Source organism: Sprattus sprattus (genome assembly GCF_963457725.1).
Source record: "Sprattus sprattus genome assembly, chromosome: 2".
In the NCBI taxonomy this organism is placed as follows: domain Eukaryota; kingdom Metazoa; phylum Chordata; class Actinopteri; order Clupeiformes; family Clupeidae; genus Sprattus; species Sprattus sprattus.
Window position 1 is genome coordinate 57,089,433 of NC_137921.1, and position 24,757 is coordinate 57,114,189.

At 44.6% G+C, this 24,757-nt stretch overlaps 1 protein-coding gene across 2 annotated transcripts in view; it reads right to left on the reverse strand.

Annotated features, from left to right (window-relative positions):
• The window catches only part of atp11b (ATPase phospholipid transporting 11B), a 45,604-nt gene that overhangs the window by 6,082 nt on the left and 14,765 nt on the right, over window positions 1–24,757 (reverse strand). The window contains exons 10-30 of one of the 2 annotated variants that reach the window (XM_080833148.1): window positions 24,618–24,699; window positions 24,337–24,487; window positions 23,727–23,924; window positions 23,216–23,374; window positions 22,689–22,873; window positions 22,373–22,441; window positions 22,194–22,267; window positions 21,829–21,932; window positions 19,030–19,211; window positions 11,968–12,171; window positions 9,980–10,133; window positions 9,371–9,473; window positions 8,814–8,959; window positions 8,640–8,699; window positions 8,096–8,223; window positions 7,815–7,953; window positions 6,340–6,405; window positions 5,841–5,944; window positions 5,181–5,346; window positions 2,653–2,738; window positions 1,419–1,632 (exon numbers count right to left, since the gene is read on the reverse strand). In XM_080833148.1, coding sequence (XP_080689274.1) covers window positions 1,548–1,632; window positions 2,653–2,738; window positions 5,181–5,346; window positions 5,841–5,944; window positions 6,340–6,405; window positions 7,815–7,953; window positions 8,096–8,223; window positions 8,640–8,699; window positions 8,814–8,959; window positions 9,371–9,473; window positions 9,980–10,133; window positions 11,968–12,171; window positions 19,030–19,211; window positions 21,829–21,932; window positions 22,194–22,267; window positions 22,373–22,441; window positions 22,689–22,873; window positions 23,216–23,374; window positions 23,727–23,924; window positions 24,337–24,487; window positions 24,618–24,699 — 2,645 coding nt within the window. In that variant the 3' untranslated portion in view covers window positions 1,419–1,547. Of the gene's footprint in view, window positions 1–1,418; window positions 1,633–2,652; window positions 2,739–5,180; window positions 5,347–5,840; window positions 5,945–6,339; window positions 6,406–7,814; window positions 7,954–8,095; window positions 8,224–8,639; window positions 8,700–8,813; window positions 8,960–9,370; window positions 9,474–9,979; window positions 10,134–11,967; window positions 12,172–19,029; window positions 19,212–21,828; window positions 21,933–22,193; window positions 22,268–22,372; window positions 22,442–22,688; window positions 22,874–23,215; window positions 23,375–23,726; window positions 23,925–24,336; window positions 24,488–24,617; window positions 24,700–24,757 lie in introns of those variants that run through there. The other variant, XM_080833147.1, reaches the window with a different exon arrangement.

Here is a 24,757-nt window from a genome sequence, read left to right on the forward strand (position 1 = left end):
GACGCACCGGACGTCTTCAGCCGAATGTCTTGCACAAAAGCACAAGACGGCAAAGGAAAACAAGCAGATATAATCGGCCATTACACTGAACGTGAAGCAAACTCAATTCTTGGATCTGATCTCTTTGCGGCAACCTCTGTTGTTTTTTTCCCTGACTGTGCATTTCTGATGACCAGAAGGGACCTCACTGTTGTCGATACTTGCAGTCCCTGTTTTATCTTGCAGAGCTAGACAAGTCTTCCAACAACTGTGATGGAACTTTGAATAATGCATTAAGGGTGATGTGGCAGGAGAAGCACACAGTTGCGCTAGCTATGTTTAAGCGCTGGGGTGTCGAGCACATAGATCCTTCCCTATGGGCCTCGGAATGTAGCTATAATGGACCTACTCCATCAGGAGAAAAAGTCATCAAGACTGGCAGACCAATGATGGAGCACTGCAGATTAGATTTCTTTTACAGCAGGGAGAGGTCAAAGGGAAAGATTCATTCTTCGACCTGGGCCTGGGAGATATTAGGTGTGTGGTTTGATGGGTCATTCTTATAGTAAAGAGCAGTCATACACTGTCCCTGAAAATCTATAACTCTCAGAGTTATGGTTATGTAGGCTAAAGGTAAGAGACACGAGGATGTTTTGGATATATGAGACATGATGTCTTACTAGTATAGTAGAACAGCTGGTGTGAGAGATACAAGTCATATACAAGTCACCCTTAAGACACGGTTAGACCAGAGACCTCTCCATTAAATACTGAGCTCAAGCCAAATGAGACTTCCCAGGGCTCTATTTCACACGTATTACTATGAAAAGACGTGTGGGAAGACGGATGAACAACATGACCTTCACAGCGGACCTTAATGGGTTATTTCACAAATTTTAAGTCAAAGAAATGTCACACGATCTTCTCTATGAACAACAACAAAGACACTGGGACACAGTACACAACATAATGGAATAACACTACATAGGGGAACAAAATTAAAAAGGAGTTGATGAAAACATTTATTTTTCATAAACAAGCTTTTTTGCAAAGACAGATTAAACAAATGAAGGAAAAGAACATAAAAATTGATATGAATATGAAAAGTTTGTAGTGCACAGCTTGGATGTGGTTACCTCAACAGAACAATGAATGAATGAATGAATGGAACAATCATGGTAATTAACAAAGAAAAATGTGAACACTTGTGAAGCAGACAGCCTTAGAAAAGAAAGATTACTGATCTGTTAAGAATGAGGAGAGAGACATCATGAGTGGTTACACGTGGGGAACATGGGGATATAAGTCCATGTGTATGACAAGAAAGACACAACAAAAACATAAAAACAAAAACAAATAACAACTCAAAAAAAAAGTCCATGCCAGCATTCCCACCCACCCACGGTTGGCCCTGCCCCCCACCCCTGCCCGCGAGGCAGGAGTTCACCCTGTGCCTGGTCAATGGTGAGCCATGACGGGGTGAGGGGCACCCCACAGAGACACAAACAGGGTCCGGTACTACCTAGGGGAGGATAGGGCTGCACCGAGGGCGGGGGGAGGAGAAGCAGCTAGCAGTTGCCAATTGTCCTCCCCTCTGTTCCTGCTTTGAGCAGAGTCATATTCTGAGCGGACTGAAACCTTATCCTCTTCCATCTGGAAGGACAAAACAATGCGTTAAGTCTCCCAAACGGAAGAAAGAAAGAAAAAAAATGACAGGAGGAGAAAAAGGTTACGAGCATGAAAACGCCTCCCTGGCCAAAGCTGAAATATTGGGCAGTCGTCAGACTGATGTCAATTGTATGAAGGAACCATGAAGATGCCATAACATGGCTTCATCTGTATAAGATCTGGCGAAAACTAATCAGACTTTGGGAGAGTGGATGTGTCCAACTTCGTTAGTCTGACAGGTTGGACAAGCAAAGGCCTAACTAAAATGGACAAAACCAATCACATCTCCTTGTTTTTTTAAACTAATTGAAGGACATGTCAATTTTCATAATTAAGAGAAGTTCAAAGAATTCACATGAAATGTAATTATCCAGACTGATCCTTCAATCAACAGCTGGACTAGGGAGAGTTTTCTCTGCTCATTGCGAAATGAAATCAAGGAGTCTGTCACGGAGCATGCTGTCTAGAGTGGATACTTGGCAGCACATGCACAATAGCCTCCATCAGCACAGCGTCCACTCAAAGCCATTCAGAAGACATTTACAACAGTCACCAAAACAAAACAGATCACCAGCGCCAACAAGGTGCCACATGCCTTAAGGTGCCTTTGAATGCACATTAGTCTACAGGCATTAAAACCAGCACTGTCTGTGCTCCACACGCCAAACAAACATTAAACCACAGCACAAGTGCCTTCACAGTGGGCCATGCAGGAGTCACATGACATTAACCAGTGGTTCCATGTTGACCACTGACTAAGAATAGACATGCAGGGCTAGAGAGGACTCGCGGTCCAGAGCTACCACAGCTCACGCTGGCATGCAAAGTGCAACGAGCACCACCTTTCTCTTTCCCTCGCTAACTGTCCCTAAATCACGCTTGAGCTTTCATTCTTTCCCTCGTTTATCTTCTCGTCCTAAGGCTGGTTAAGTTGGTCCACGGCATGCAGACGATACTGGGGCAGTAAGGGCTAGGGGGGAGGAGGGGCCGGTCCTCCTACTCTACCTAATCTTGCCCAGCTGATTCTTGGCCCTGGAAAGGGGCTGCAGGGCGATGAAGTCATCACCTATGGCAACGCGGTTGGAGTACATCTATCAGAGGAGAGGAAGGCGGACACACACACACACACACACATATAACATCAGTAGAGAGATAGAGAGAGAGAGAGAGAGAGAGAGAAAAAGAGGGAGACACACAAAGAGAAACAACATGGAGATTGGGTATGGGTGTGTTAGTGTAATTGGACATTGTAACAGAGCTGAGCAGTGGAAGCAGGAACACAGTGTGTCAGAGAGTGTGAGGAAGACAAGGCAGGGCCAGAGGGAAGAACCACAGAGGGAAGGAGAGAAGGTATGTGTGTGTGTATGTGTGTGGGTGTGTGTATGTATGTGTGTGTGTGTGTGTATGTGTACAGAGTCCAAAATTAACACCTGTCGAACTCGGTTCATCATCCACAGGTGTCTGGGAGTATATTTATTATTTCACATGAAAGTTAGCTCACTAGCGGCGCTTGCCTTTGTTTTCGAAGCGAGAGGTGTGTGGGTGTGTGTGTGTGTGTTTTCGAAGCGAGACGTGTGTGGGTGGTGCTACATGGAAACTTGCCTGAGAGCGCAAGTCTCACACATGAGAGCTAACAAACCTCATCTGATCAAACTGAGAGAGGAACATTTTTGTGACAGGTGGCCTTTTGACGATGATGCTCTGGCACCGAGAGATTTGTCACAAATCAGAGCTAAGACAGTGACTGGCACAGCGCTGCAGCCAAGAAGTATATTTGCATGGATCTCTCTATTAATACAACACACTTAGTCTTTCCCTGTTCAATACACACACACTCATATAGAGGAAATTAACACATCAATGATTATGTCCGGATTCTTTGGTTTATTTTCAATTCAAGTTCTAAATTTGATCTATCAATAATCTATCATTTGAATTGAATTGAATCTATGAATTGAATTGAATCCATCAATAATGGTCTCTTTGAATGTTATGCTGCTCAGTAAACTTGCTCACTTTATGTCTCAGATAATCATTTTGGATGCTGTACACATGTCTGTATATGTGTTTTGGGGAGGGAGGAGGGGGAAAAGCGGAGTGTAAAAGAGTGTGTGAGTGAGCAAGAGAAACAATACACAATGGAACGACACAGAAACAGTTTATGGTGCGTCTCACACAAATGGCCTGTTTGCACTTGTATTTTTTTTTTTTTCAAATACGTCTTGGGCGATCAGATCAGCGCTAAATACAAATATAAACGCACACCACATATCTTTGGTAGTGTAAACGCTAATGGGTCCTGACAAAGGAATTGTGAAACGTAGACCGTAGCGAAATCTGAACACAAGTGGTCAGCCGGACACCTTGGGGACACAAGATGGATACAGGCGTAAATGGCAAAGTGTCTCGGCTGTCCACTTGAGACCTGATCGCCCGAGACGCATTTCAAAAGCAAGTGTAAACAGGGCCAGAGATACACGCAAACACACACATGGCCAGGCCTTTTAGAGACAGCCTGTGACCTGCCTGAGAAAGAAGAGCTCACTGTGACAGGAAACAAAGTACACTGAGAGAGAAAGAGAGAGAGAGAGAGTGAGTGAGTGAGCAAGGCCTGGACAGAGGGTGAGAGAGCAAACGAGTGAGAGCGTGTTTTCCAGGATCGAGTGTCATCTGCAGTGCCGAAGCCCCCAGGTTCGCTGACACGGCAGCGTTCGAAAGATCTCCCTCTCGGGACCGCGGACAAAGGGCTGACTGGAACGTGGGAACAGAAACAGGCTGCGGCCCATCCAGCCTCTCTCATTCAGAGCAGCCTGAGAGGCTCCGGATCGGCTCCACCCCACTGTGTCAATGGAGCCGGTCCACCCGCATTATCCTCCACAGATCCACTTACATTTACACCAACGGGAGGGAAAATAGCAAACAAGAAAAAACAAAAACACATCCACTGGACCACTTGGTGTTAGGGGGAAAATCATGACTCGCTCAGAAACTACTGTGTGGTGTGAGTAACTCATCCTGCAGTCGATGTTTTGTCTTGGAGCTCAAGAGAACAGCTCTCTCACTGGTAGCAGAACTGTATTAATCAGTCTCCCCCTGAAGACTGCAGCAGCTGAGGTCCAGCAGTATAAACGCTGGCCTCTCACGGTTCTGCTACGTGTGCCCCTGCTCAAACTGGATAAAGGCACTGTAAGGACCGGACTAGTGAGAAGCCATGCATTTGTTGACGTGAGTTTGTAAGTGTGGTTGTGTGTTGCATGCATTTCATGTTTGTTTGTGCTCTGCCATAGCAGCTGCTGTAGCCACCATCTGTGGTCATGTTAAATTCACCACACTCACCACCACAAATGTGGCGCCGTGCATATAATTAATAAGGCTCAGGGCAGCGCAGGTCTTGACTCAACCAGAGGCGGTGCCATGGAGGGCTCTGCACCCAGCTGAAGCCAGTGTCAGTGCCAGAGCAGTGAGGGGCTTATGCCAACATTGTGTGGGTGGGCGGGTGGGTGATTGTGGGTTAGACTCTGTCGAAATCCTACCTGAGATTTCTGGGTGCTGGTGGGCTGTAGGTGCCGATAGAGCACCTTCTTTATGACATCAGGGAACAGGCAGCCCGTCACGATGATGATGATGGCGAACCAGGCCGAGCCACTGGACAACAGCTGGACAAAGACGAAGTACATGTCCTGCGTGTGGAGGAACGGCCTGTGGCCAGAACAGGCACACGCCAGCACACAGGCAAACAAATGCACGCACGTACACACACGTACACACACGTACACACACGTACACACACACACACACACACACACACACACACACACACACACACACACACACACACCATCTGGGTTAAGGAAAGGGAGGGGAGTATTCTATTGGCTGTTGAGCTCATATATCAACAAGCCTTTGTGAAACCAAACCAAATTGCGAACTGCATCTTTGAGATCCACTTCTTCTAGCCCTCCAGTTCAAATCTATACAATTACACTATGTGTATCTGGATCAGTTCTTTATTGTGCATCTGAGAAGATCCACATGGGAGCGTTAGGCTTCGCTAAAGGCAAGGATGCTATGCTGTGACATTACATCACTGTGAGAAGCAATCATGTACGAGACAATGGAGTTCTTGAGGAGATATTATGATCATTGATGTTGTCACTGTATAGGTACGATGTGAGGAGGGGGGCTGGCCATACCATATGATGCCCCCATAAAACAAGGAGAAGATGAAATAGAAAGCGATGGAGCCCCAGGTGACAAAGTGGTGAATCCACGTCCAGAAGTGGGTTTCTAAGGCCAGCTGAGGGGAGAGGGGAAGAGAGCAGCAATGTGAGCAAAAACAGAATTTTTTTTATTTTCTTGGCAAATTACTAAGCGGTTTCAAATGTATATACAGTATATATACACACAAACACCTTTATATACACACATACGTACACACACACACACACACACACACACATACATACATACATACATACATATACAGACACACACACATACATATACACACACACAGACACAGACATATATATATACAAACACACACACACACACACACATATACGGTGTATATATATATAAACACACACACACACACACATATATATATATATATATATATATATATATATATATATATATAAACACACACACAAACACACACACACACACACGCATGCAATCGATCCGCACCTTCAGTGTGACTGTGATAACCATGACTGTGAAAACCATCGTTCCGAAAGTCCAGTTTCCAAACATCTGCAAATAGTTGGACAGAAACCGAAATGTTTCACATACTTGACATTGTATTAACCACACACATCTCTCTCTCTCCCCCTACACACACTCACACACACACATATACACTCCATTCAGACGGCCCCATCAGATGCCGACACGTCAGAGGACAGCTGCACTCCTACAAACTGCCTCCAGGCCCTCACTATCAGGCGGTTGCCAAGCCATTTAGAGCGAGGGCAACAATTCAATGAGCGCTGAGATCCGTCTGCAGTCATGCAAGGCAAGGGAGCGCAACTCTCCCTCTACCCGGAAACACTCTGCCTATCGAACGTGTGTGTGGCATGGCATCAAAAGAGTACTGATCGGGTACACACTTAAGCAGCAATGATGAAGCTTATGACTGAGAGACAGCTGTGAATTGGTTAAAAGAGACATGCAAACAACTATAGGAATCCAACTCTTACCAGTTGTCTGTTAGCTCTGAATATCTGAAGACATGCATGGCGTGAAAAAGAGAAGGAAGAAAGAGAAAAACAAAGAAAGGAATAAAAAGGACAGGCAAAAAAGAGACATCCCAAACAACCAGTCCCCAAGAAGAAAAATGAAATGGTCCCACCACCACCACAGTAACAGCCTGGTCTCACCACCACCACCACCACCACCACAGTAACAGCCTGGTCTCACCACCACCACCACCACCACAGTAACAGCCTGGCACAAGAATAGCAGAGACTGAATGGCCGTGCCTCTGTCGCTGCTCCACATCATCTCGGTGTTTCACTGAAATTGCGACTGGAGGGATCGATATTGTGCTACACTCGCTATGCGGCCTCTAAGCAATGCTCAATCAATATTTGCCTTGTTGGGCGAAGGAGGCAAGGGCCGGCGTTGCCAAGGTTTCATGGCCAAGAGTGACAGGGCACTCACAGGGACACTGCCATCCAGCTCCAGCACAGAGATGGCAGGGTAACCCTGGCTCACAGCCAATTTTTAATGGTGCCATTTCATCCTCATTTCATTCAATTTCAGCACCAGCCTATTCCTTCCTATCTGTCCTCATCAAGGCAATATATAGGAGGGCAAGACGAAGGCCACCCTCTACATTTAATTTATTTGATCAATGTTCTTTTTATTGATTTTTCGTCCTCTTCATTTTAAATCCCGTCATGTAATAGCAGATGTTCAATACTCTACAGGTAATTGGCAACATGCAGGCGCCACAGTATTTGGCCCCCGTCCTCTAACATTAGAAACGTACAGAGAGCCACTTACAGCGGTTTGAAGCACACATGCACACACTGAAGAACACAGAGCTGCCCTGAGCCCACCCTCCAGTGAACCAGTGAACTTGCTCTTGAAACAGTTTTAGAGTGATTAGAGAGCAGGCATGCAGACGGAGAGACAACGCGCCCCCCCCCCCTCCTCACCTGCCCATTGCCCAAGAGCGTGGTGTCCTCCCCCATCAGGATGTAGGAGCCGAAGAAGAAGACGAAGGCGTGGCAGAAGCCGAGCATCGTCCAGTACAGAAACGTCTTGAAGGAGAGCATGGAGTTTTTGCTGATGTCCCTGCAGGATCGGTACAGTTAATGAGGGGCCGCCCGACAGGGAGCAGTTTTAACCGCTCTCACGGTGCAGCTTTAATTAGGAGCCATAGGTTACTGTGAGGCAGGTCGGAGAGGCTATCAGTGCGTGGCGTGGCGTAGCGTACCTGTACAGCGCTGGATGGCTCTGCAGCACGTGCGGGTGGACGAGCTGCTCAAACAGACTGTAGACCAGGATGGGCAGGGAGGTGAAGCAGATGTTGTAGAGTGTCAGATAGACACTGTCATAAAGAGTCTGCCAAACACATCACAGACACTCAGTGTGGGGACAGGAAGTTGGCTGTTTAAAGGGCTCAGGTCAAACCTCTATCACAAGACAAATACCGTTTCTGACAGATGAAAATATAAGGATGTTGATAAAGAACATGACACATCGGACACAAAATGTAATTTCAACCAAAACTAAAAAACAAACCGAATTGTCTTTCCAGACGGTTTAATTACCATGTCTAACTTTAGCAGAGGAAAGAGAATTCATGTCACTGTCTTTTCCAGAGTCCACAGTTCAGCTGAACAACACATACTGTATGCATCGGCTTACTTTGGGTGTGTTGACAGTCCAACACTGATCACTTCACAACAAAACGACAGCAAGGGACAAGCCAGAGGCACAGTCACAAGTGATGACACACAGATAAAAAACACACTTACTTGTTGTGAAAACAGACAGAAGAACTGGTATAAAAACTGGGGCGTGATAAAACACACATTCTAAAAAGAAACACAAAGAAACATTGAAACGTTTCCATCAAGGTTCAAGCCACAAAATGCACACAGACACATAAAATACGTTCACACACTAACACAGACACACTAGACACTCACCTTGTAGAAAAAGTACTGCACCAGGGTTGCTATTCTTATGTAATAGAAGTGGCCGTGCACAAGCAGCAGTTTGGAAAGGAACCTAAACCGTGCGATTGCATAGTCACTGTTTCTGACTGCTTGTCTGCCTTCTTTTCCCATAATACCTGTGGAGATTCAGAATCGCAATGAATTATGTGCTGCTCAAGTTCACAGAATAAAAAGCTATCTTGAAACACTTGAGTCTATAAGCCTTTATTGGCTCAATGGCTTCTTTAAAGACAACTAGTGTACGGCTGATAACAAAAAGCCCCTTGAAAGACCTCTCATCATTGGCTTTTAAATAAAGTATTCTTTAAAAGATTATTTCCCCTTGGTGTACAGGTGCACTCATGCTGTAAGCCTCTCTTCCAATAGTAAGCTTCTGTATAATAACACCAGTAATCACTGGAGATGCCAGAGAAGCAAGTAACCTGCATTTAGTTACAGGGAAGACAGGCATTCTACTGAGGTTGAGTGTCAAGCAGAGAGTAAATGCACTAAACATTTCACGCAGCTGTGACATGGCTACGGCTCACCTATGCCAACATGGGCCTCCTGAATCATGCTGACATCATTGGCTCCGTCACCAATGGCTAGAGTGATGGGCTTCTCTGGAGAAGTCTTCAGCAGACGCACCACCTATCAATCACAGCACAGCCATTAACACAGGCGCTAGGGAAACCGTGGAGCTGTGTGAAGCAATTAGACAGCTGCTGGGAACAACAGTGGGTATGTGAGAGATTTGGAGCTCAGCATGCAAGTCATTGATGAAACGTGTCTGTGAGTGTCTGTGTGTGTCTGTGTGTGTCTGTGTGTGTCTGTGTGTGTCTGTGTGTGTCTGTGTGTGTCTGTGTGTGTCTGTGTGTGTCTGTGTGTGTCTGTGTGTGTCTGTGTGTGTCTGTGTGTGTCTGTGTGTGTCTGTGTGTGTCTGAGTGTGTCTGAGTGTGTCTGAGTGTGTCTGTGTGTGTCTGAGTGTGTCTGAGTGTGTCTGAGTGTGTCTGAGTGTGTGTGAGTGTGTCTGAGTGTGTGAGTGTGTCTGAGTGTGTCTGAGTGTGTGTGAGTGTGTGTGAGTGTGTGTGAGTGTGTGTGTGTCTGTGTAACAGGTATGAGAAAGTGACCGAGGGTATGAGTAATGTGTTACTTGCCTTGGCTTTCTGCAGTGGGGCCATCCTGCAGCAGAGCACGGCAGAGCAGTTTTTGGACACGTCCATGAAGAGTTTCTCGTGCTCCCGCAAGGCCAGAGACAGGCTCGCCCCGTCCACCACCAGCCCGTGCTGGATCACATGATCCTCTTTAATCCTGTGCCAGTGTGTGGGGTGGGGGGAGGGAGAAACAGAAGAAACAGTGTGTGTCAGTGTGTGTGAGTAAGAGTATGAGATATGTATGAGAGAGAGAGAGAGAGAAAGACAGAGAGAGAAAGAGAGAGAAAAATGTATAGTGGACAGCCCTTCATTTCATGAGCAAAATCAGCTATTTACAATAATATATTCATATAAAAAAGAATTTCGGTGAGGATATTTTCCTGAACTGAACTGAGCAAAAGCGATCATGTGTGGAGTGTGATTTGTGGTTGGTCAGGCCAGTGGCATAAGTCATATATCTCATGTGGACAGCACAGGACAAGTCATGATTCATGGCGTCGTCCCAGCCAGAGCAATCACACACGCATCTTTATGTGTGCGTGCTGCTTATCCATCATGAGCCCCGCCCCCAAACACAGCCTTTAGAGCATGATGGAGGAACTCACTCATGCACTGACAACAGATCATGCCAATCTGTTCATTGTGTTTGTGTGTGTGTGTGTGTGTGTGGGGGGGGGGGGGGGGGGGGGGGGGGAGGGTGACAGATAGAAGAACAGAGCAAGGTTGACACATGGTTGTGTGTGTGTGTGTAGATGTGTGTCTTTGTGTGTTTAAGTAAACAGCAGATCTTTCAAATGTGTCCCAAGCGTGGGTAAGTGACAAGTCCACCGTGTGCTTTAATGTTTGTGTACGTGTTTGCCTGTGCTGTGCATGAGTCTGTGTGTGTGTGTACTCTGTATGAGTATATGCGTGCATGTGTGTGTGTATGTCTGAGTCAACAGCACATGTAGGTCTTATCAAATAACACTCCATCCTTCTCGTCACGGATGAGGGCTCCTCCTCTCCATTACTTAGTCACTATCAATCCCACAGCCAGGCTGTGAGCGTGCTGCTCTGGCAGTCAAACTGGCTAACATGCCTGCAGTCAGGCCCAGAGAGGCCAGGCACCACAGGGAGATAGGGCTGGGCGCTACACAGAAACGATTCATATCTTCAAAGCTATTCTGTACAAGATGGTGAAATGGTGAAATGACCATATTGGTAATATCGAGTATGCATAACACAGGCTACGCAGGTTACCATCAGCATGTGTTTAAAATGGCACACATTTTAACAGGGAAGAACGTCTCTCCATCGCTCTCGCACACACACAAACTTGTCAATCAAATGATTCTATTGTGATGAGGCGAACATAATATCTCTGAAGCATCCACAGCTAAAGCCCTCCCAGAGTGTTTGTTTGATACAACTTAACCATGTCTGTTAACCTCAAAAACTTAACCCGTGTCTGTTTACCTCAATAACTTAACCCGTCCACAATACATTTATAAAAGAATATTTCCAACTTTGTTTCCACCAATGTCAAACTATTTCCTAAGCCACAGACAGATCTGCCATACTTTACCCTAAAGCAGTCAAAAGTATGCTGTGTGTAGGCCTACAACTACCTTATTTGTGTTATTTAAATTGAACGCCACCATTTTTGAAACATGCTGTGTTCACTATCAAAATTTCAAATAAATACTGATTCTTCAATTATACTGTGTAAAATGTTTGGTTATATTTTATCATATATATATATATCACCATTTTCTCCTCAGCGTTTTGAGATTTCCAGTCATATCACTCAGCCCTAACACACACAAAGCCTGAGCTCCCTACAGGGAGCAGACTGAGACTGTGTGTGGGTGTAAGAGAAGGTGACGGCGTGACAGATAAAGACAAAGAGGGCATGGAGGAGGAAGAGAGCTGTGGAGGTTAAGGATGCCAATGAGGAACGTTTTTGTGAGTATGTATGTGTGTGTGTGTGTGTGTGTGTGTTTTCCAGGCACCTGCGGGCCAGTCTGCGGAGCTGTTCGGCACACTCGTTGTCAGACTTCTGCTGGACGAGCTCCAGGATGTTCATGGTGCGATGGAAGTGGCCACAGGACAGGCTGACGCTGACGGCCGTCTCATGCTTGTCACCAGTTAGCACCCACACCTTGATGCCGGCCAGCCGCAGCGCCTCAATGGTCTCCTGCACCTTCTCCTGAAGCCTACACACACACACACACACACACACACACACAAACAAACACACACACACACACACACAATGGAACAGGTAAGTCACTCAGAATCACACAGACAAGCAGCCATGCATATATATATATATATATATATATATAAACACAGTATACAGTACACACACAATATGTATCTATGTATACACTCATCGAGTAAATGGGAGGAAAAATATAATACCATACGCACTCACACACCCCAACCCCCCCATAATACACAAGTGCAGTTAGGTCACTATTCCTAATCCACCACCCCAATTAAACTGCCAGGATTACATTCAATGAGATTATGTTCCTCTCATCAGGCGAAGCGTGATTACTCTGTTCAGTGTGCTTCTAAGAATGCCACTTAACAAAGCAGGAGTCAGTCTAGACACTGTCCTAAAGCAGGAGTCACTCTAGACACTGTCCTAAAGCAGGAGACACACTAGAGACTGTCCCAAGAGAGGAGTCACACTAGAGACTGTCCCAAGAGAGGAGTCACTCTAGACACCGTCCCAAAGCAGGAGTCACACTAGACACTGTCCCATGGCAGAGGAGTCACTCTAGACACTGTCCCAAGACATGAGTCACTCTAGACACCGTCCCAAAGCAGGAGTCACACTAGACACTGTCCCAAGACACAGGAGTCACTCTAGACACTGTCCCAAGACACAGGAGTCACTCTGGACACTGTCCCATGGCAGAGGTAACTCTAGACACTGTCCCAAGACACAGGAGTCACTCTAGACACTGTCCCAAAGCAAGAGTCACACTAGAGACTGTCCCAAGACAGGAGTCACTCTAGACACTGTCCCAAGACACAGGAGTCACACTAGACACCGTCCCAAGACAGGAGTCACTCTAGACACTGTCCCAAGACACAGGAGTCACACTAGACACTGTCCCAAGACAGGAGTCACTCTAGACACTGTCCCAAGACACAGGAGTCACACTAGACACTGTCCCAAGACAGGAGTCAATCTAGACACGGTCTCAAGCCACAGGGCCTTCACAAAAACACTGGAGCGGCTCTTCACCAGGCAACCTGTTCTCTGGACACCCGCACACAGCAAATGGAACTGAAATGTTCAAACACTGAGGAATAGAGCAGGCTTTAAAGAAATAAAATATAACAAATAAAATGTTGCATTTACTTTGCCAATGGATTGGAACATGGAATGACCATGTATGAGACTGCAGCAGGAAATAAGGAGATACAGCCATAAACCTGTTGGGAATAAGCAAGAGGAGATGGATTCAATCTGGACAACGAAGATTGATGGCCGGAGAGCAGCTCCTCTACTGGGCCCATGAAGAAGCCAAAGCCCTGCACACAGAGGGGATCAGTCTTCTTCCATCAAGCACAGAGAGCACTGATTGGATGGGAAGCACATGTGCCGAGAATAATTACAGCTTCCTTCAGAGATTTAAAAAGACACGTGTGCCTTGAACAACCTAGTCATCGGAGGAAGTGTCTTTTCCACACACAAGGATCCACAAGGCAACCTGGGTGTCACTGGATGGTGGGACCGAGAACCATTTCTTGAGAGAAAGTCCACCAAGCTGGAAATTAAAGGGGCATCATCACACATCTGAAGAATGGCAAGGCAGCAGGACCAGACACCATTCCTGCAGAGGTGCTGGCGGCAGACACCTCTGTAGAGATGCTGCACCCGCTGTTTGAGAAGATCTGGAAGTCCAAGCAGTTTGGAAAGATGACTACCTGCTCAAGCTCCGAAAGAAAGGAGACCTCAGCCAATACCCTTACTACAGAGGAAGCATGCTTCTCTCAGTGCCAGGAAAGATCTTCAAAAGAATCCTCCTGGAACGAATGAAGAAAGCTAATAATCCGCAGCTAAGAGACCAGCAAGAAGGCTTTCGGCAGATGAGATCATGTGCAGACAAAACCCTGTGTATGGCAGTTAAGCAATAATTGTAATGGAACATCAACTTCATAGAATATGAGTCAAAGCGTTGACAGAAACACCTTTTGGTACTGCTCCAACACTATGGTATACCAGAAAAATTGGTCAACATGATCAGGAACTCATATGAAGGGATGACCTGCAGAGTCATCTATGGAGGACAGCTGACCCGAAGCTCCCAAGTGAAGACCAGCATCAGTTAAGGCTGTTTACTGTCCCCTTTCTTCTCCCTCCTGGCTATCAATAGACCACAACAGCACAGAAGGGATCCAGTGGACACCCACAACACAGCTAGAAGACCTAGACTTCGACCTTGCTTTGCTCTCAGTGGACAGGAGATGCAGGAGAAGACAAGAATAATGACAAACATCTCATCACAAGCAGGCCGCAACATCTATAAAAGAGTAACTAGAGTCCTCAAGGTCAACCCAGCCCATGAAGATCCAGTGACCCTGGAGGGAACAGCACTTGAGGAAGTAGAAGCCTTCCCCAACCTTGGCAGTGTCATTGACAGGCCGGGTGGCAAGGATGCAGATGTCATGGCAAGGGCTTAATTCTTCCAACTGAAGAATATTTGAACCTTCAAAGAAATCTGCCAGTGGGCAAAGCTCAGACTTTTCAGCTCCAACATCAAGCCTTTACTACCATATACAGGTGCATCTCAATAAATTAGAATATCATCGAAAAGTTGATTTATTTCAGTAATTCTATTAAAAAAGTGAAACTCATATATTATATAGATTGTTTACACACAGACTGATCTATTTAAAGTGTTTATTTCTTTTAATTTTCATTATTATAACTGCCAGCTAATGAAAACCCAAAATTCAGTATCTCAGAAAATTAGAATATTGTGAAAAAGTTCCATATTGATGACCATTGGTGTCACACTCTAATCAGCTAATTAACTCAAGACAACGGCAAAGGCTTCCTGAGCCTTTAAATGGTCTCTCAGTCTAGTTCAGTAGGCTACACAATCATGGGGAAGACTGCTGACTTGACAGTTGTCCAGAAGACGATCATTGACACCCTGCACAAGAAGGGTAAGACACAAAAGGTCATTGCTAAAGAAGCATGCTGTTCACAGAGTGCTGTATCCAAGCACATTAATGGGAAGTTGAATGGAAGTAAACAATTTGGTATAAAAAGGTGCACAAGCAACAGGGATAACGACATCTTTGAGAGGATTGTGAAACAAAGCCCATTCAAGGGAGATTCACAAGGAGTGGACTGCAGCTGGAGTCAGTGCTTCAAGAGCCTACACACACAGACATATCCAGAACATGGACTTCAACTGTCGCATTCCTGTGTCAAGCCACTCTTGAACCAGAGACAACGTCAGAGGCGTCTCACCTGGGCTAAGGACAAAAAGGACTGCACTGTTGCTCAGTGGTCCAAAGTTCTCTTTTCAGATGAAAGTAAATTTTGCATTTAATTTGGAAATCAAGGTCCCGGAGTCTGGAGGAAGAGAGGAGAGGAACAGAATCCAAGTTGCTTGAGGTCCAGTGTAAAGTGTCCACAGTCAGTGATTGTTTGGGGTGCCATGTCATCTGCTGGTGTTAGTCCACTGTGTGGTCCAAGGTCAGCGCAGCCATCTACCAGAAAGTTCTAGAGCACTTTGTGCTTCTCTCTGCTGACCAGCTTTATGGAGATGCAGATTTCATTTTCCATCAGGACTTGGCACCTGCACACACTTCCAAAGGTACCAGTACCTGGTTTAAGGACCATGGTATCCCTGTGCTTGATTGGCCAGCAAACTCGCCTGACCTAAAACCCATAGAGATTCTATAGGGTATTGTGAAAAGGAAGATGCGAGACAACAGACCCAAACACACAGAAGAGCTGAAGGCCACTATCAGAGCAACCTGGTCTTCCATAACACCTCAGCAGTGCCACAGACTGATTGCCCTCATGCCACGCCGCATTGCTGCAGCAATTCATGCAAAAGGAGCCCCAACCAAGTATTGAGTGCTGTACATGTTCATACTTTTCAGTAGTCCAACATTTCTGTGTTAAAAATCCTTTTTTCTATCGGTCTACAGTAATATTCTAATTTTCTGAGATACTGAATTTTGGGTTTTCATAAGCTGTCAGTTATAATCATCAAATTTAAAAGAAATAATCACTTGAAATATATCAGTCTGTGTGAAATGAATCTATATAAAATATGAGTTTCACTTTTTGAATAGAATTACTGAAATTAATCAACTTTTTGATGATATTCTAATATATTGAGATGCACCTGTACTACTCTAGTTTCCTCAGACAACCAAGACCACAACGACAGAGTCATAAAACATTCATCCACATAATAACTGGCCAAATACCATTGGTAACAATGGTCTCTGGCAGTGAATGGGCCAACAACCTGTGGTTGGCCCAAGAACACCTGGCACAAGGACCTCAAGACCTAAATCAAGCAGAGCGGACACGGAAACAGCTGGTGAGAAAAGCCCAGAACATAAGACTCTGGCAGACCGTGGTCAACGGCCTGTGCTCCATAAAAAGGAGTGATGGGCGTAAGTAATTATGTTTGCCACTCTCTGAGCAATGTGCAGTTTCACCAAGATATTGTGTGTTTGACTTCCACTGTATAGCTACAGAATGTCAGAAATCTAGAGTCATCTCCAGCATACAAGCTTAAAGGCATATGAAAACACACACTGCACTCCTGCATGTTCACAATCCTTGTTGTTCCTCGACAGTATCACTACATCTGACGCATATCCCTTGAAAGTTAGGAGCATAACAGTCATGCACTTCCATCAGCCTCTGTCTAAATGGTAAATGGATTCATCCATCACACCCAATAATGAGTCGAGTCAAGTATCGACATTTCCCCTTGCAAGAGCAACACAGCTAATGCTGAAAATGAGTTTGATACGGCAATTACAGACAGAGCCACCGCTTGCCATATCTGCCTCAGGCGAGCATTTAACACGCATCTTAACACACCGACTTCACAGGAAACACTCATCACACCCTGGGCCATATGCCCAGCCTCAAGCTTAAAGATTACCAGCAGATAAAAACATCACATTTACTTATGAGCAGGGGTGCAAACAGTTCAGCTTAGGGAGGGGGGGGAGAGAAAAAGTGACGGTTTGTTGGAGATTAATGATGTTCTCAATTAGAGGGTTCTTTGAAGATGGGGAAACATTTCTGGGGGAGTTGTGGAAGCTTGGGGATGTCTGTGTGTGTGTGTGTGTGTGTGTGTGTGTGTGTGTGTGTGTGTGTGTGTGTGTGTTCGTGGAGGAAGAGCTGAATTAATTAAACACGGACAGCTAGTGCAAGCAAATGGTGTGGCCCTGCCTGCAATACCATGCAAAGAGCATGTCCACAGCACATACACACCTACAGACACCCAGAATGGCAAACACACATGCACATTAACCACGGACATAAACACACACCTTTACTAGCACAGACCGTGTGACACTTAACACACAATCAGAGCTCCATCAGTAGAAGTACACCCACATACACACATTCACACAAAAGTGAAAAGCATTGAAATCCTGATATTTATAGTACTGTGCTGGTATGTGTGTTTAGTGAGGTCCTGTTCCATCCTGTTCCCCCTTCACTGTTTTAACTTCTGCTAAATATCAGGTAGCTTCCTGACGGAACGAACGACGACGACGAGGTAGCAAAGCCTTTGAGTTGCCAATAAGGATGGCAGATAGACATGTAAGGATCGTGTAAGGATCAGACATTTCAAGTATGAGAACTGGAGAGAGGGCATTGCGTTATAATGGAGTTGGCATAATTGTTCTAATAGAGCATGAATCTGTTCTGTTAAGAAGTCAAAGTGACAGGCCATTCAGTGCGATTAGTAAAACCTTCCCTTATGTGTTAAAGAATGTTCTGGTGGCTTGGGGCGTACTTAATGAAGCAGTCTCAATTTGTCCTTTTAATCTCAACATTCTTTTGAACTTATTAACAGACTTAATAGCAGACAATTAGTTAATAGAAGCGTTTGACACTGATCAGAGGATGCCATATTCTACAAACTTCATGTGTGCATCAGAGTTATAATAGTTTTGAAATCATTATTAGTTTTTATTACTATTTAGTATTTTTTTACTAGGAATTAACTAATTTAAGGTAGGAGGAAAGAATGCATGACATCAAATATGATTTTATTTCATTCATTCTAGGTCCTTTTCATGAGGCAGGCCAGTGTATCTCAAGAAGCCAAACAGAATAGTACAAAGTGAAAATCACAGTGAAAATCAGGGGGAGATGAAAATAAAGCTGATTTTAACTGCAATTCTATTTATCTTTAGTTTGTGTGCCATTGGTCTTTGCAGTTTTTATTTAACTATCGTGTTTTGGAAAACTGTAATTTTTATTTTTATTTCAGTTAACAAAAAAAAAAAATCACTGCTAGTTTTTGTTTTAGTCTTCCGCTAACAATAATAACCCTGGAGCAGCTACACCCTGAAACAAATACACACAGCAGTGAGTCATACAGAGGAAAACAGCATTAATGCAGAGTGGATTAATGCCATTGCTGCTGCTGCCAATGCTACCACAACAGCCATGACTCACTCACTCCTGTTCAGGCAGCAGGGGCTGTCACAAACGGCACAACATGGCCCTGATCCACATCTCAGCAGTGGGGCTACGCACTCAACACACTGCCTTATCCAAAGCACCAGAAAACATCAGGGCACTACTACACACCAGTAAAAGAATATTTACAGATATCCAAAATAAAATTGGTTGACTTTGATGCATTCAAATGATGACTTTAATAAATAAACTTGAGGATTACACAGTGCTATGGCACACACACATCTGAAATGCACCAATAACCTTTAACAACCTTCAACATTAAGTTATGGAGATCAGTTCCTAAATGTAGTGACTGCACTATTGTCCTCTGCTTTTGAGAGGGGCTGTGGCCAGGTGGACTCACTTGTCCTCGACACCGGTGGCTCCCAGCAGCTCCAGGTCCTGCTCGATGAAGCTGAAGACCTCGGCCAATCGCTCCTCACGCTGTTGCAGGGCGGTGCGCGCCTCGTGCAGACGCCGGTCCACGTCCCGGTACTCCTCCACACTGAAGTGGCGGCACGCCACAACCAACGTCCGCAGACCCTTCTGCACATCACAAAACATACACACACACACAAACAAACCACTTTTTAGCACAAATGTGAGGAAAAAAACATAATTAGCTATTTGGAGTCAAAACTGTCTCAATTAATATGATTGTGATTGTGAGCTGGATCCATAAGAAGGCTCTGTAGCTCAAGAGCTAGTGCCATGACCTGCATCCAAAGCTACATCCATTAATCAGGAAACGATATTTTGATTTACAATGAGCACTAACATAATACACAACCAGTTGCCAGAAGCTTTTATCAATATTAAGATGAATTGCATGAAGCTTTTGCAATGTTCTCTCAAGGCCATTTCAACCTGGATATTCGTGTAGCTAGTACTACTGTGCCAACATCAATATTGTTTTTAGCAACAGCAAAAAAGCCAAATGTGCATATTAAACAGGGCAGATTGTACATGTTAATTAGGGAAAACTGAATTTGCAAATCTGCAAAACTGGAAAATCGGGTTTGCATGTATATCCTGTAGGAATACAACATCTTAACAAATACAAAATTGGGTTTGATTTTAGATGCCCTCGTAATCGTTAATTATTGGGGGCCAAGCAGTGAAGCTGCATAGGCACCCCATCGTGTTTCTACCTTATCTCATTATCACACATCGTCTTTTTCTTCTTCTTTCACTTGAGTCTATGGCAGCCCCCAGAACCTTATGAAAAAGGTTTTCAAATTTGGAAACATTGAAGCAATTAATCCTTCAGCCGTATTCAGACTGTTCTGAACAGACCCCACATAATCCACCATCTGATGTCTTTTGTATGTTTGCTGACGACGAATAAGGGCTGTTGTAGGTAAAAAAAATAAAATAAATAAACACTCTATTCTCTGAGATGAGTTATACTTAAAAAAAAAAACCGTGTCAATAAATGTATTGGACAGGCTATAGGTGGTTTATTTTCCTTTCTTTCACAAAATTGCTGATCTCAGCCTCAGCTATCAGGAAATTGGTTCAAGATGTATCTGGATGCTCTCTAGATCCTGCCGTCTGACGCAGTGCGGTTGGTGAAGCAGGTTCAGTTCACTTGAAAGTGAGCGTTCTATTGATGGTTGACGCTCAATGGCAATACTAGACACCCAATGGCTGCTGTTCTGCTTCTCAGTCAGGAGACAGGAACCATTGGTGTAGCTTGTAATGCCTCATCATACTTATATTACTGTAACTTTGTTTAGCTTATTTGTGCTACAACATTCATACTTTATTACTGTAACTTTGTTATATCTTATTTGCGCTGCAGACTGTAGAATACTACTGACATCTTCAGTTGTAGTATTGTTTCGAATTAACATTTTTTTTGGCCGTTTTCAGTCATACACTGCAACCCTGAACTAATCTAGACATTACCCTGAGGAGCTGTATGTGAGAATTCAATGCCCAATGTCCAAATCAACTGGACCAGACATTCAATGGACTTTACGCTGCCAGCTCCCTAGTACCTAATCTGTGTAATGTCCAATTGAGCCCATGAGTAAACAGAGCATGTCATTGTCCATGTCACAGAGAACTCACAGCAGGTGAGTATTTATAAACACCTCACCTTCACTGCACGCTGCTGAAACAAATAATACATATGTGCAGTCGCAGGTTTTATTTTAGCTTAAACTTTAACACGTAGCAATAACTACCTTTTAGCCAGCTTTTCCAGAGCCTACTAATGTCTAGCCTACTTGTTTTAGTTCCATAACCCAGTAACCACAAGCCAGGAACATCCATAAGCAACCATTGACAGGGGTTTGTCGGGGAGGGTGTTTTCCTTCAAATTCTCTTGTCACTCTGTCCAACCCAAATGCATTCCAATTTCTTTATAGCCTCCCCTTCCCTGTGCTGATTGTACAGCTAGGATCAAGTCAGTGAGTGTGAGTGTGAGTGTGAGTGTGAGTGTGAGTGTGAGTGTGAGTGTGAGTGTGAGTGTGAGTGTGAGTGTGAGTGTGAGTGTGCCACAACCACTGCAGTGTGTCACTGGGCTCTATGCTGTGTAGATGGGACCAGTCATCATCAGTTATTTCAATCAAATCTATTGCACTGCTTGCATCGCTTGTTCTTGCTTCTTTTTTTTGGCTGTTAGGTGAAGTTGACAAATCAATGGTTTTTACTTGGCGAAAACCACATAAAAACGAAGCTTGATATTTCTTTATTTTCTTTCTATTCCCTTCCACAAGCTCTTAAGCCGGTTATCTCTTGTCACAGCGATGGGTGGATGATGGATTTGTTGCATGATGCTGTCGTTTATCTTGTTGCAATGTCACGTTATCTTCCCTCACTGTGGTAAACGAGAGCATCTGTGGCCACGCACGAGGCATAACCCAAAGATGAGCGTCTGATCCCTATATCCACTCCACAGTCTTTTCAGAGTATGCATGACATCACTGAAAAATTGAAGGGCGAGTCCCCCAAATAATGAGTGAGTGTGTGTGTGTGTGTGTGTGTGTGTACTAGTGTGAATGAACTTGAGCAAATGTGATATTTCACAGAGGGGATCATTCAGTTCTAACTGCCCAATGGCTCTCAATGGTTGTGTGTTCATCCCAGTTTTGTTCACCCCAACTAATATGACAGAGCAGATCAACCATAATGCTGGGATACCCTGATGTCTTACCAATGCAAATTCATCCACATGGACTCTTGTCTTCTCCAGCTCCCCAGTTTTGATGTAGGGAAGAATGGCGGACTCTGCTCCTTTGGTAAACATCACTTTCTCCCCTGACAAGGAATGACATCAGTGGCACATCATTAGATGCTATGACAAAGGGTGATTTTAAATGTTCTAAATGGTCTACTGGCAACGGAGTTCATGTGCATTCCAGAGGAAGAAAATGTTGAGTCCAAAAATAAGACAAGAGGACCCGTCTGCCAGCCTAATGCTCCCAAAATGTGCAAATCTACATTTCAGACATGCTACAGTGGTTGGATCTACAGATGGCCTGCAGTGACAGAACGTGTGATTTCAATTAGCACACATACCTGAGGGTGTCTGTAGTATTACACTCATTCTTCTTCTGTTTGCATCAAACTCTAAGACATGGAGCAGTTTATATCTGTGGAGAAGGAGAAGGTATGAATAACGACAAAACACCTAAATATTTGGACTACAACCAATAAGTTAGTATCAATCATCTGTGATATGAGATTGCCATCCTTACCTTTCAGATTTTCCAAATGTCTTAACTTCCATATATTCTGCGTGGCTCCCCATAAACGTCACCCCCATCCTGAGGGGAAAACCATATTATTCATGTGAAGAAGCATGGAGATATAGGGGCTTCAAAACAGAGACAGAAGGAGAACATAAAGAAGAGCAATGCTTTCATACCAGCCGTGCTTCTACTGCCTGCCTTATAAAACCACCTCATTTATCAAGAAGCACTACCAATGTAGTTTTGTGATATATGCATAGAAATGAGCTGGAAGCCAACTGTCTCCAAAAGGCTAGAAAGCACATTAGGGGCGAGTTTGCACCTTTTGGTGGCTTCCACAAGTGCCTTCTCATCAGGCGAGGAGGCGTAGTACTCCATCTCCATCTGGGAGAAGCCGTTAGTGTGGGAGAACGTGTCGCCAAAGCCGTCTGTCTGATCCAGATCGTAGCTGATCTGCACCGTGTGGCACAGCGAGACTGCTTTCAGGAACAGCTCCTCCTCACGGATCTGGGGGTGCAGACAGACACATGGGACAAAACAAACACCTGAGAACATGACGTTTTATCTCCGCTTACAGTCTTAGTGCCAGATATAGAGCCGTTCTTGTTATTTAATAATAATATTAATATGTGTGCATTTAAGTTTATACATCACATTAACACTGTAAGTATTACCTGGGTAAATATTGAGTTAGAAGAGTCTGGAAACCGAATCTATTTCTAGAGGGAGATTCTTATCCATGGTATGGGTAACCATTTCTATATGTGTGTTGTCTGCACACTTACAAAAGTGTATGTGTGTGTGTGTGTGTGTGTGTGTGTGTGTGTGTGTGTGTGTGTTTTTGTTTACCAAGCGAGGGATGGAGCCGTCCGGCGAGTCGTCTGCCACCCCTTCTGGGACGAGCTTGCCGTTGATCTCCTGATATTTGATCCCATTAATCGAGCATTCCCGGAATTGCATCTCGTTTTCAGTGAGTGTACCAGTCTTGTCCGTGAAGACGTACTCCACCTGTGGCACAATGTAGGGTCTGACCTTAAGCACTATGCCCTCACAAGGTCATCTGATGCTAACACAACATAGCAATCAATAGCAGCTTGACCAAGACAGGGACTTTGAGCAGGGCAAAAAACTTCATACAATTCATTGTAGGGATAGATGCCTAGATTGCTATATAAGGGGATCACATTGGGATTAAGTTTGACCAGCACAGCAATGTAGGCATGGACACTTGAGTCATTGTGCCTTTCTGAAGGGTTGTGAAGGGTTGTATTTCCCACACACACACACACACACACACACACAGAGACAGACAGACAGACAGACAGACAGACAGACAGGACAGACAGACAAACAGACTAACCTGGCCGAGCTCCTCATTGAGGTCTGAGGTATTGACTTGTGCCTTCTGGTCACTCTCCTCGTGGTACAGATCCAAATCCCAGCCAATAAAAAATGAGCCCAGGAACTTCTGCATCTCCACGGTAACGTACAGCGATATTGGGATGATGAAATTGTACAACACAAGGAACGCCAGGAAATCCGAAATGAACTTCAGAATCTAGAAGGAAATAGTGAGGACGGAGGGGGAAAGAAGACAAAAAGAGGAAGGAAAACAATATAATAAATGAAAAAACACCCTGACATCTCCCAAATAGGAATAGAAATGTGAGGGCAGCACTTTTCCTCCTTGAGTGATGGGAAAGGTCAAGCTTCTGAGCAACACAGTGAGTGGGGTGGGGGGGCACTTCCTCTTATGGCCGGTCATAATATTTTTGGCCCTATGCATGACTGTGGAAAATGACTACAGCTTAATATCCCCGACCAGGAATGGTAAGAAATGACTTCATCCGACATCAATGGTAGATGTTAATGAGATGACTGTGTTATATAGAAGGAAATAAAAATAAATGAAATTCCAATTTCTTCATAACCTCCCCTGTCTTCCTAAAATGATGACAAAATGAAAAGACCTGGCTGCTGTTTCTCTCCAGGTCAGTCTTCTGGTTGTAGAAGGGCTCGTTCCACTTGTCCTCAGCCTGCCAGGCGTACTTCAGAATAGTGCTGAGGATGGCCTCGAACAGCAGGATCCCCAAATAGATGATGAGAAATGTATTCATGGATCTGTGGCCACACGCAACAGAGACATAGAGGGGAAGGGGACAAAAAAAATCGGATTAGAATCCACTGAGACATTAATATCACTTAAGGGCCAATGGCTGGGGACTGCCTGAAATAACAAGGAGAGTCGTACTTTTCCACTGCCGACCGCTTCTGGGATTTGCACTTGTAATTCAGCGCCATCTTTGACTCCATGCCGGTGTAAACTGCTACACCTGGTGAAAGGAATGAGCACAAGCAAGACATGACTTGGACAAGTTGCTTTATATGAAA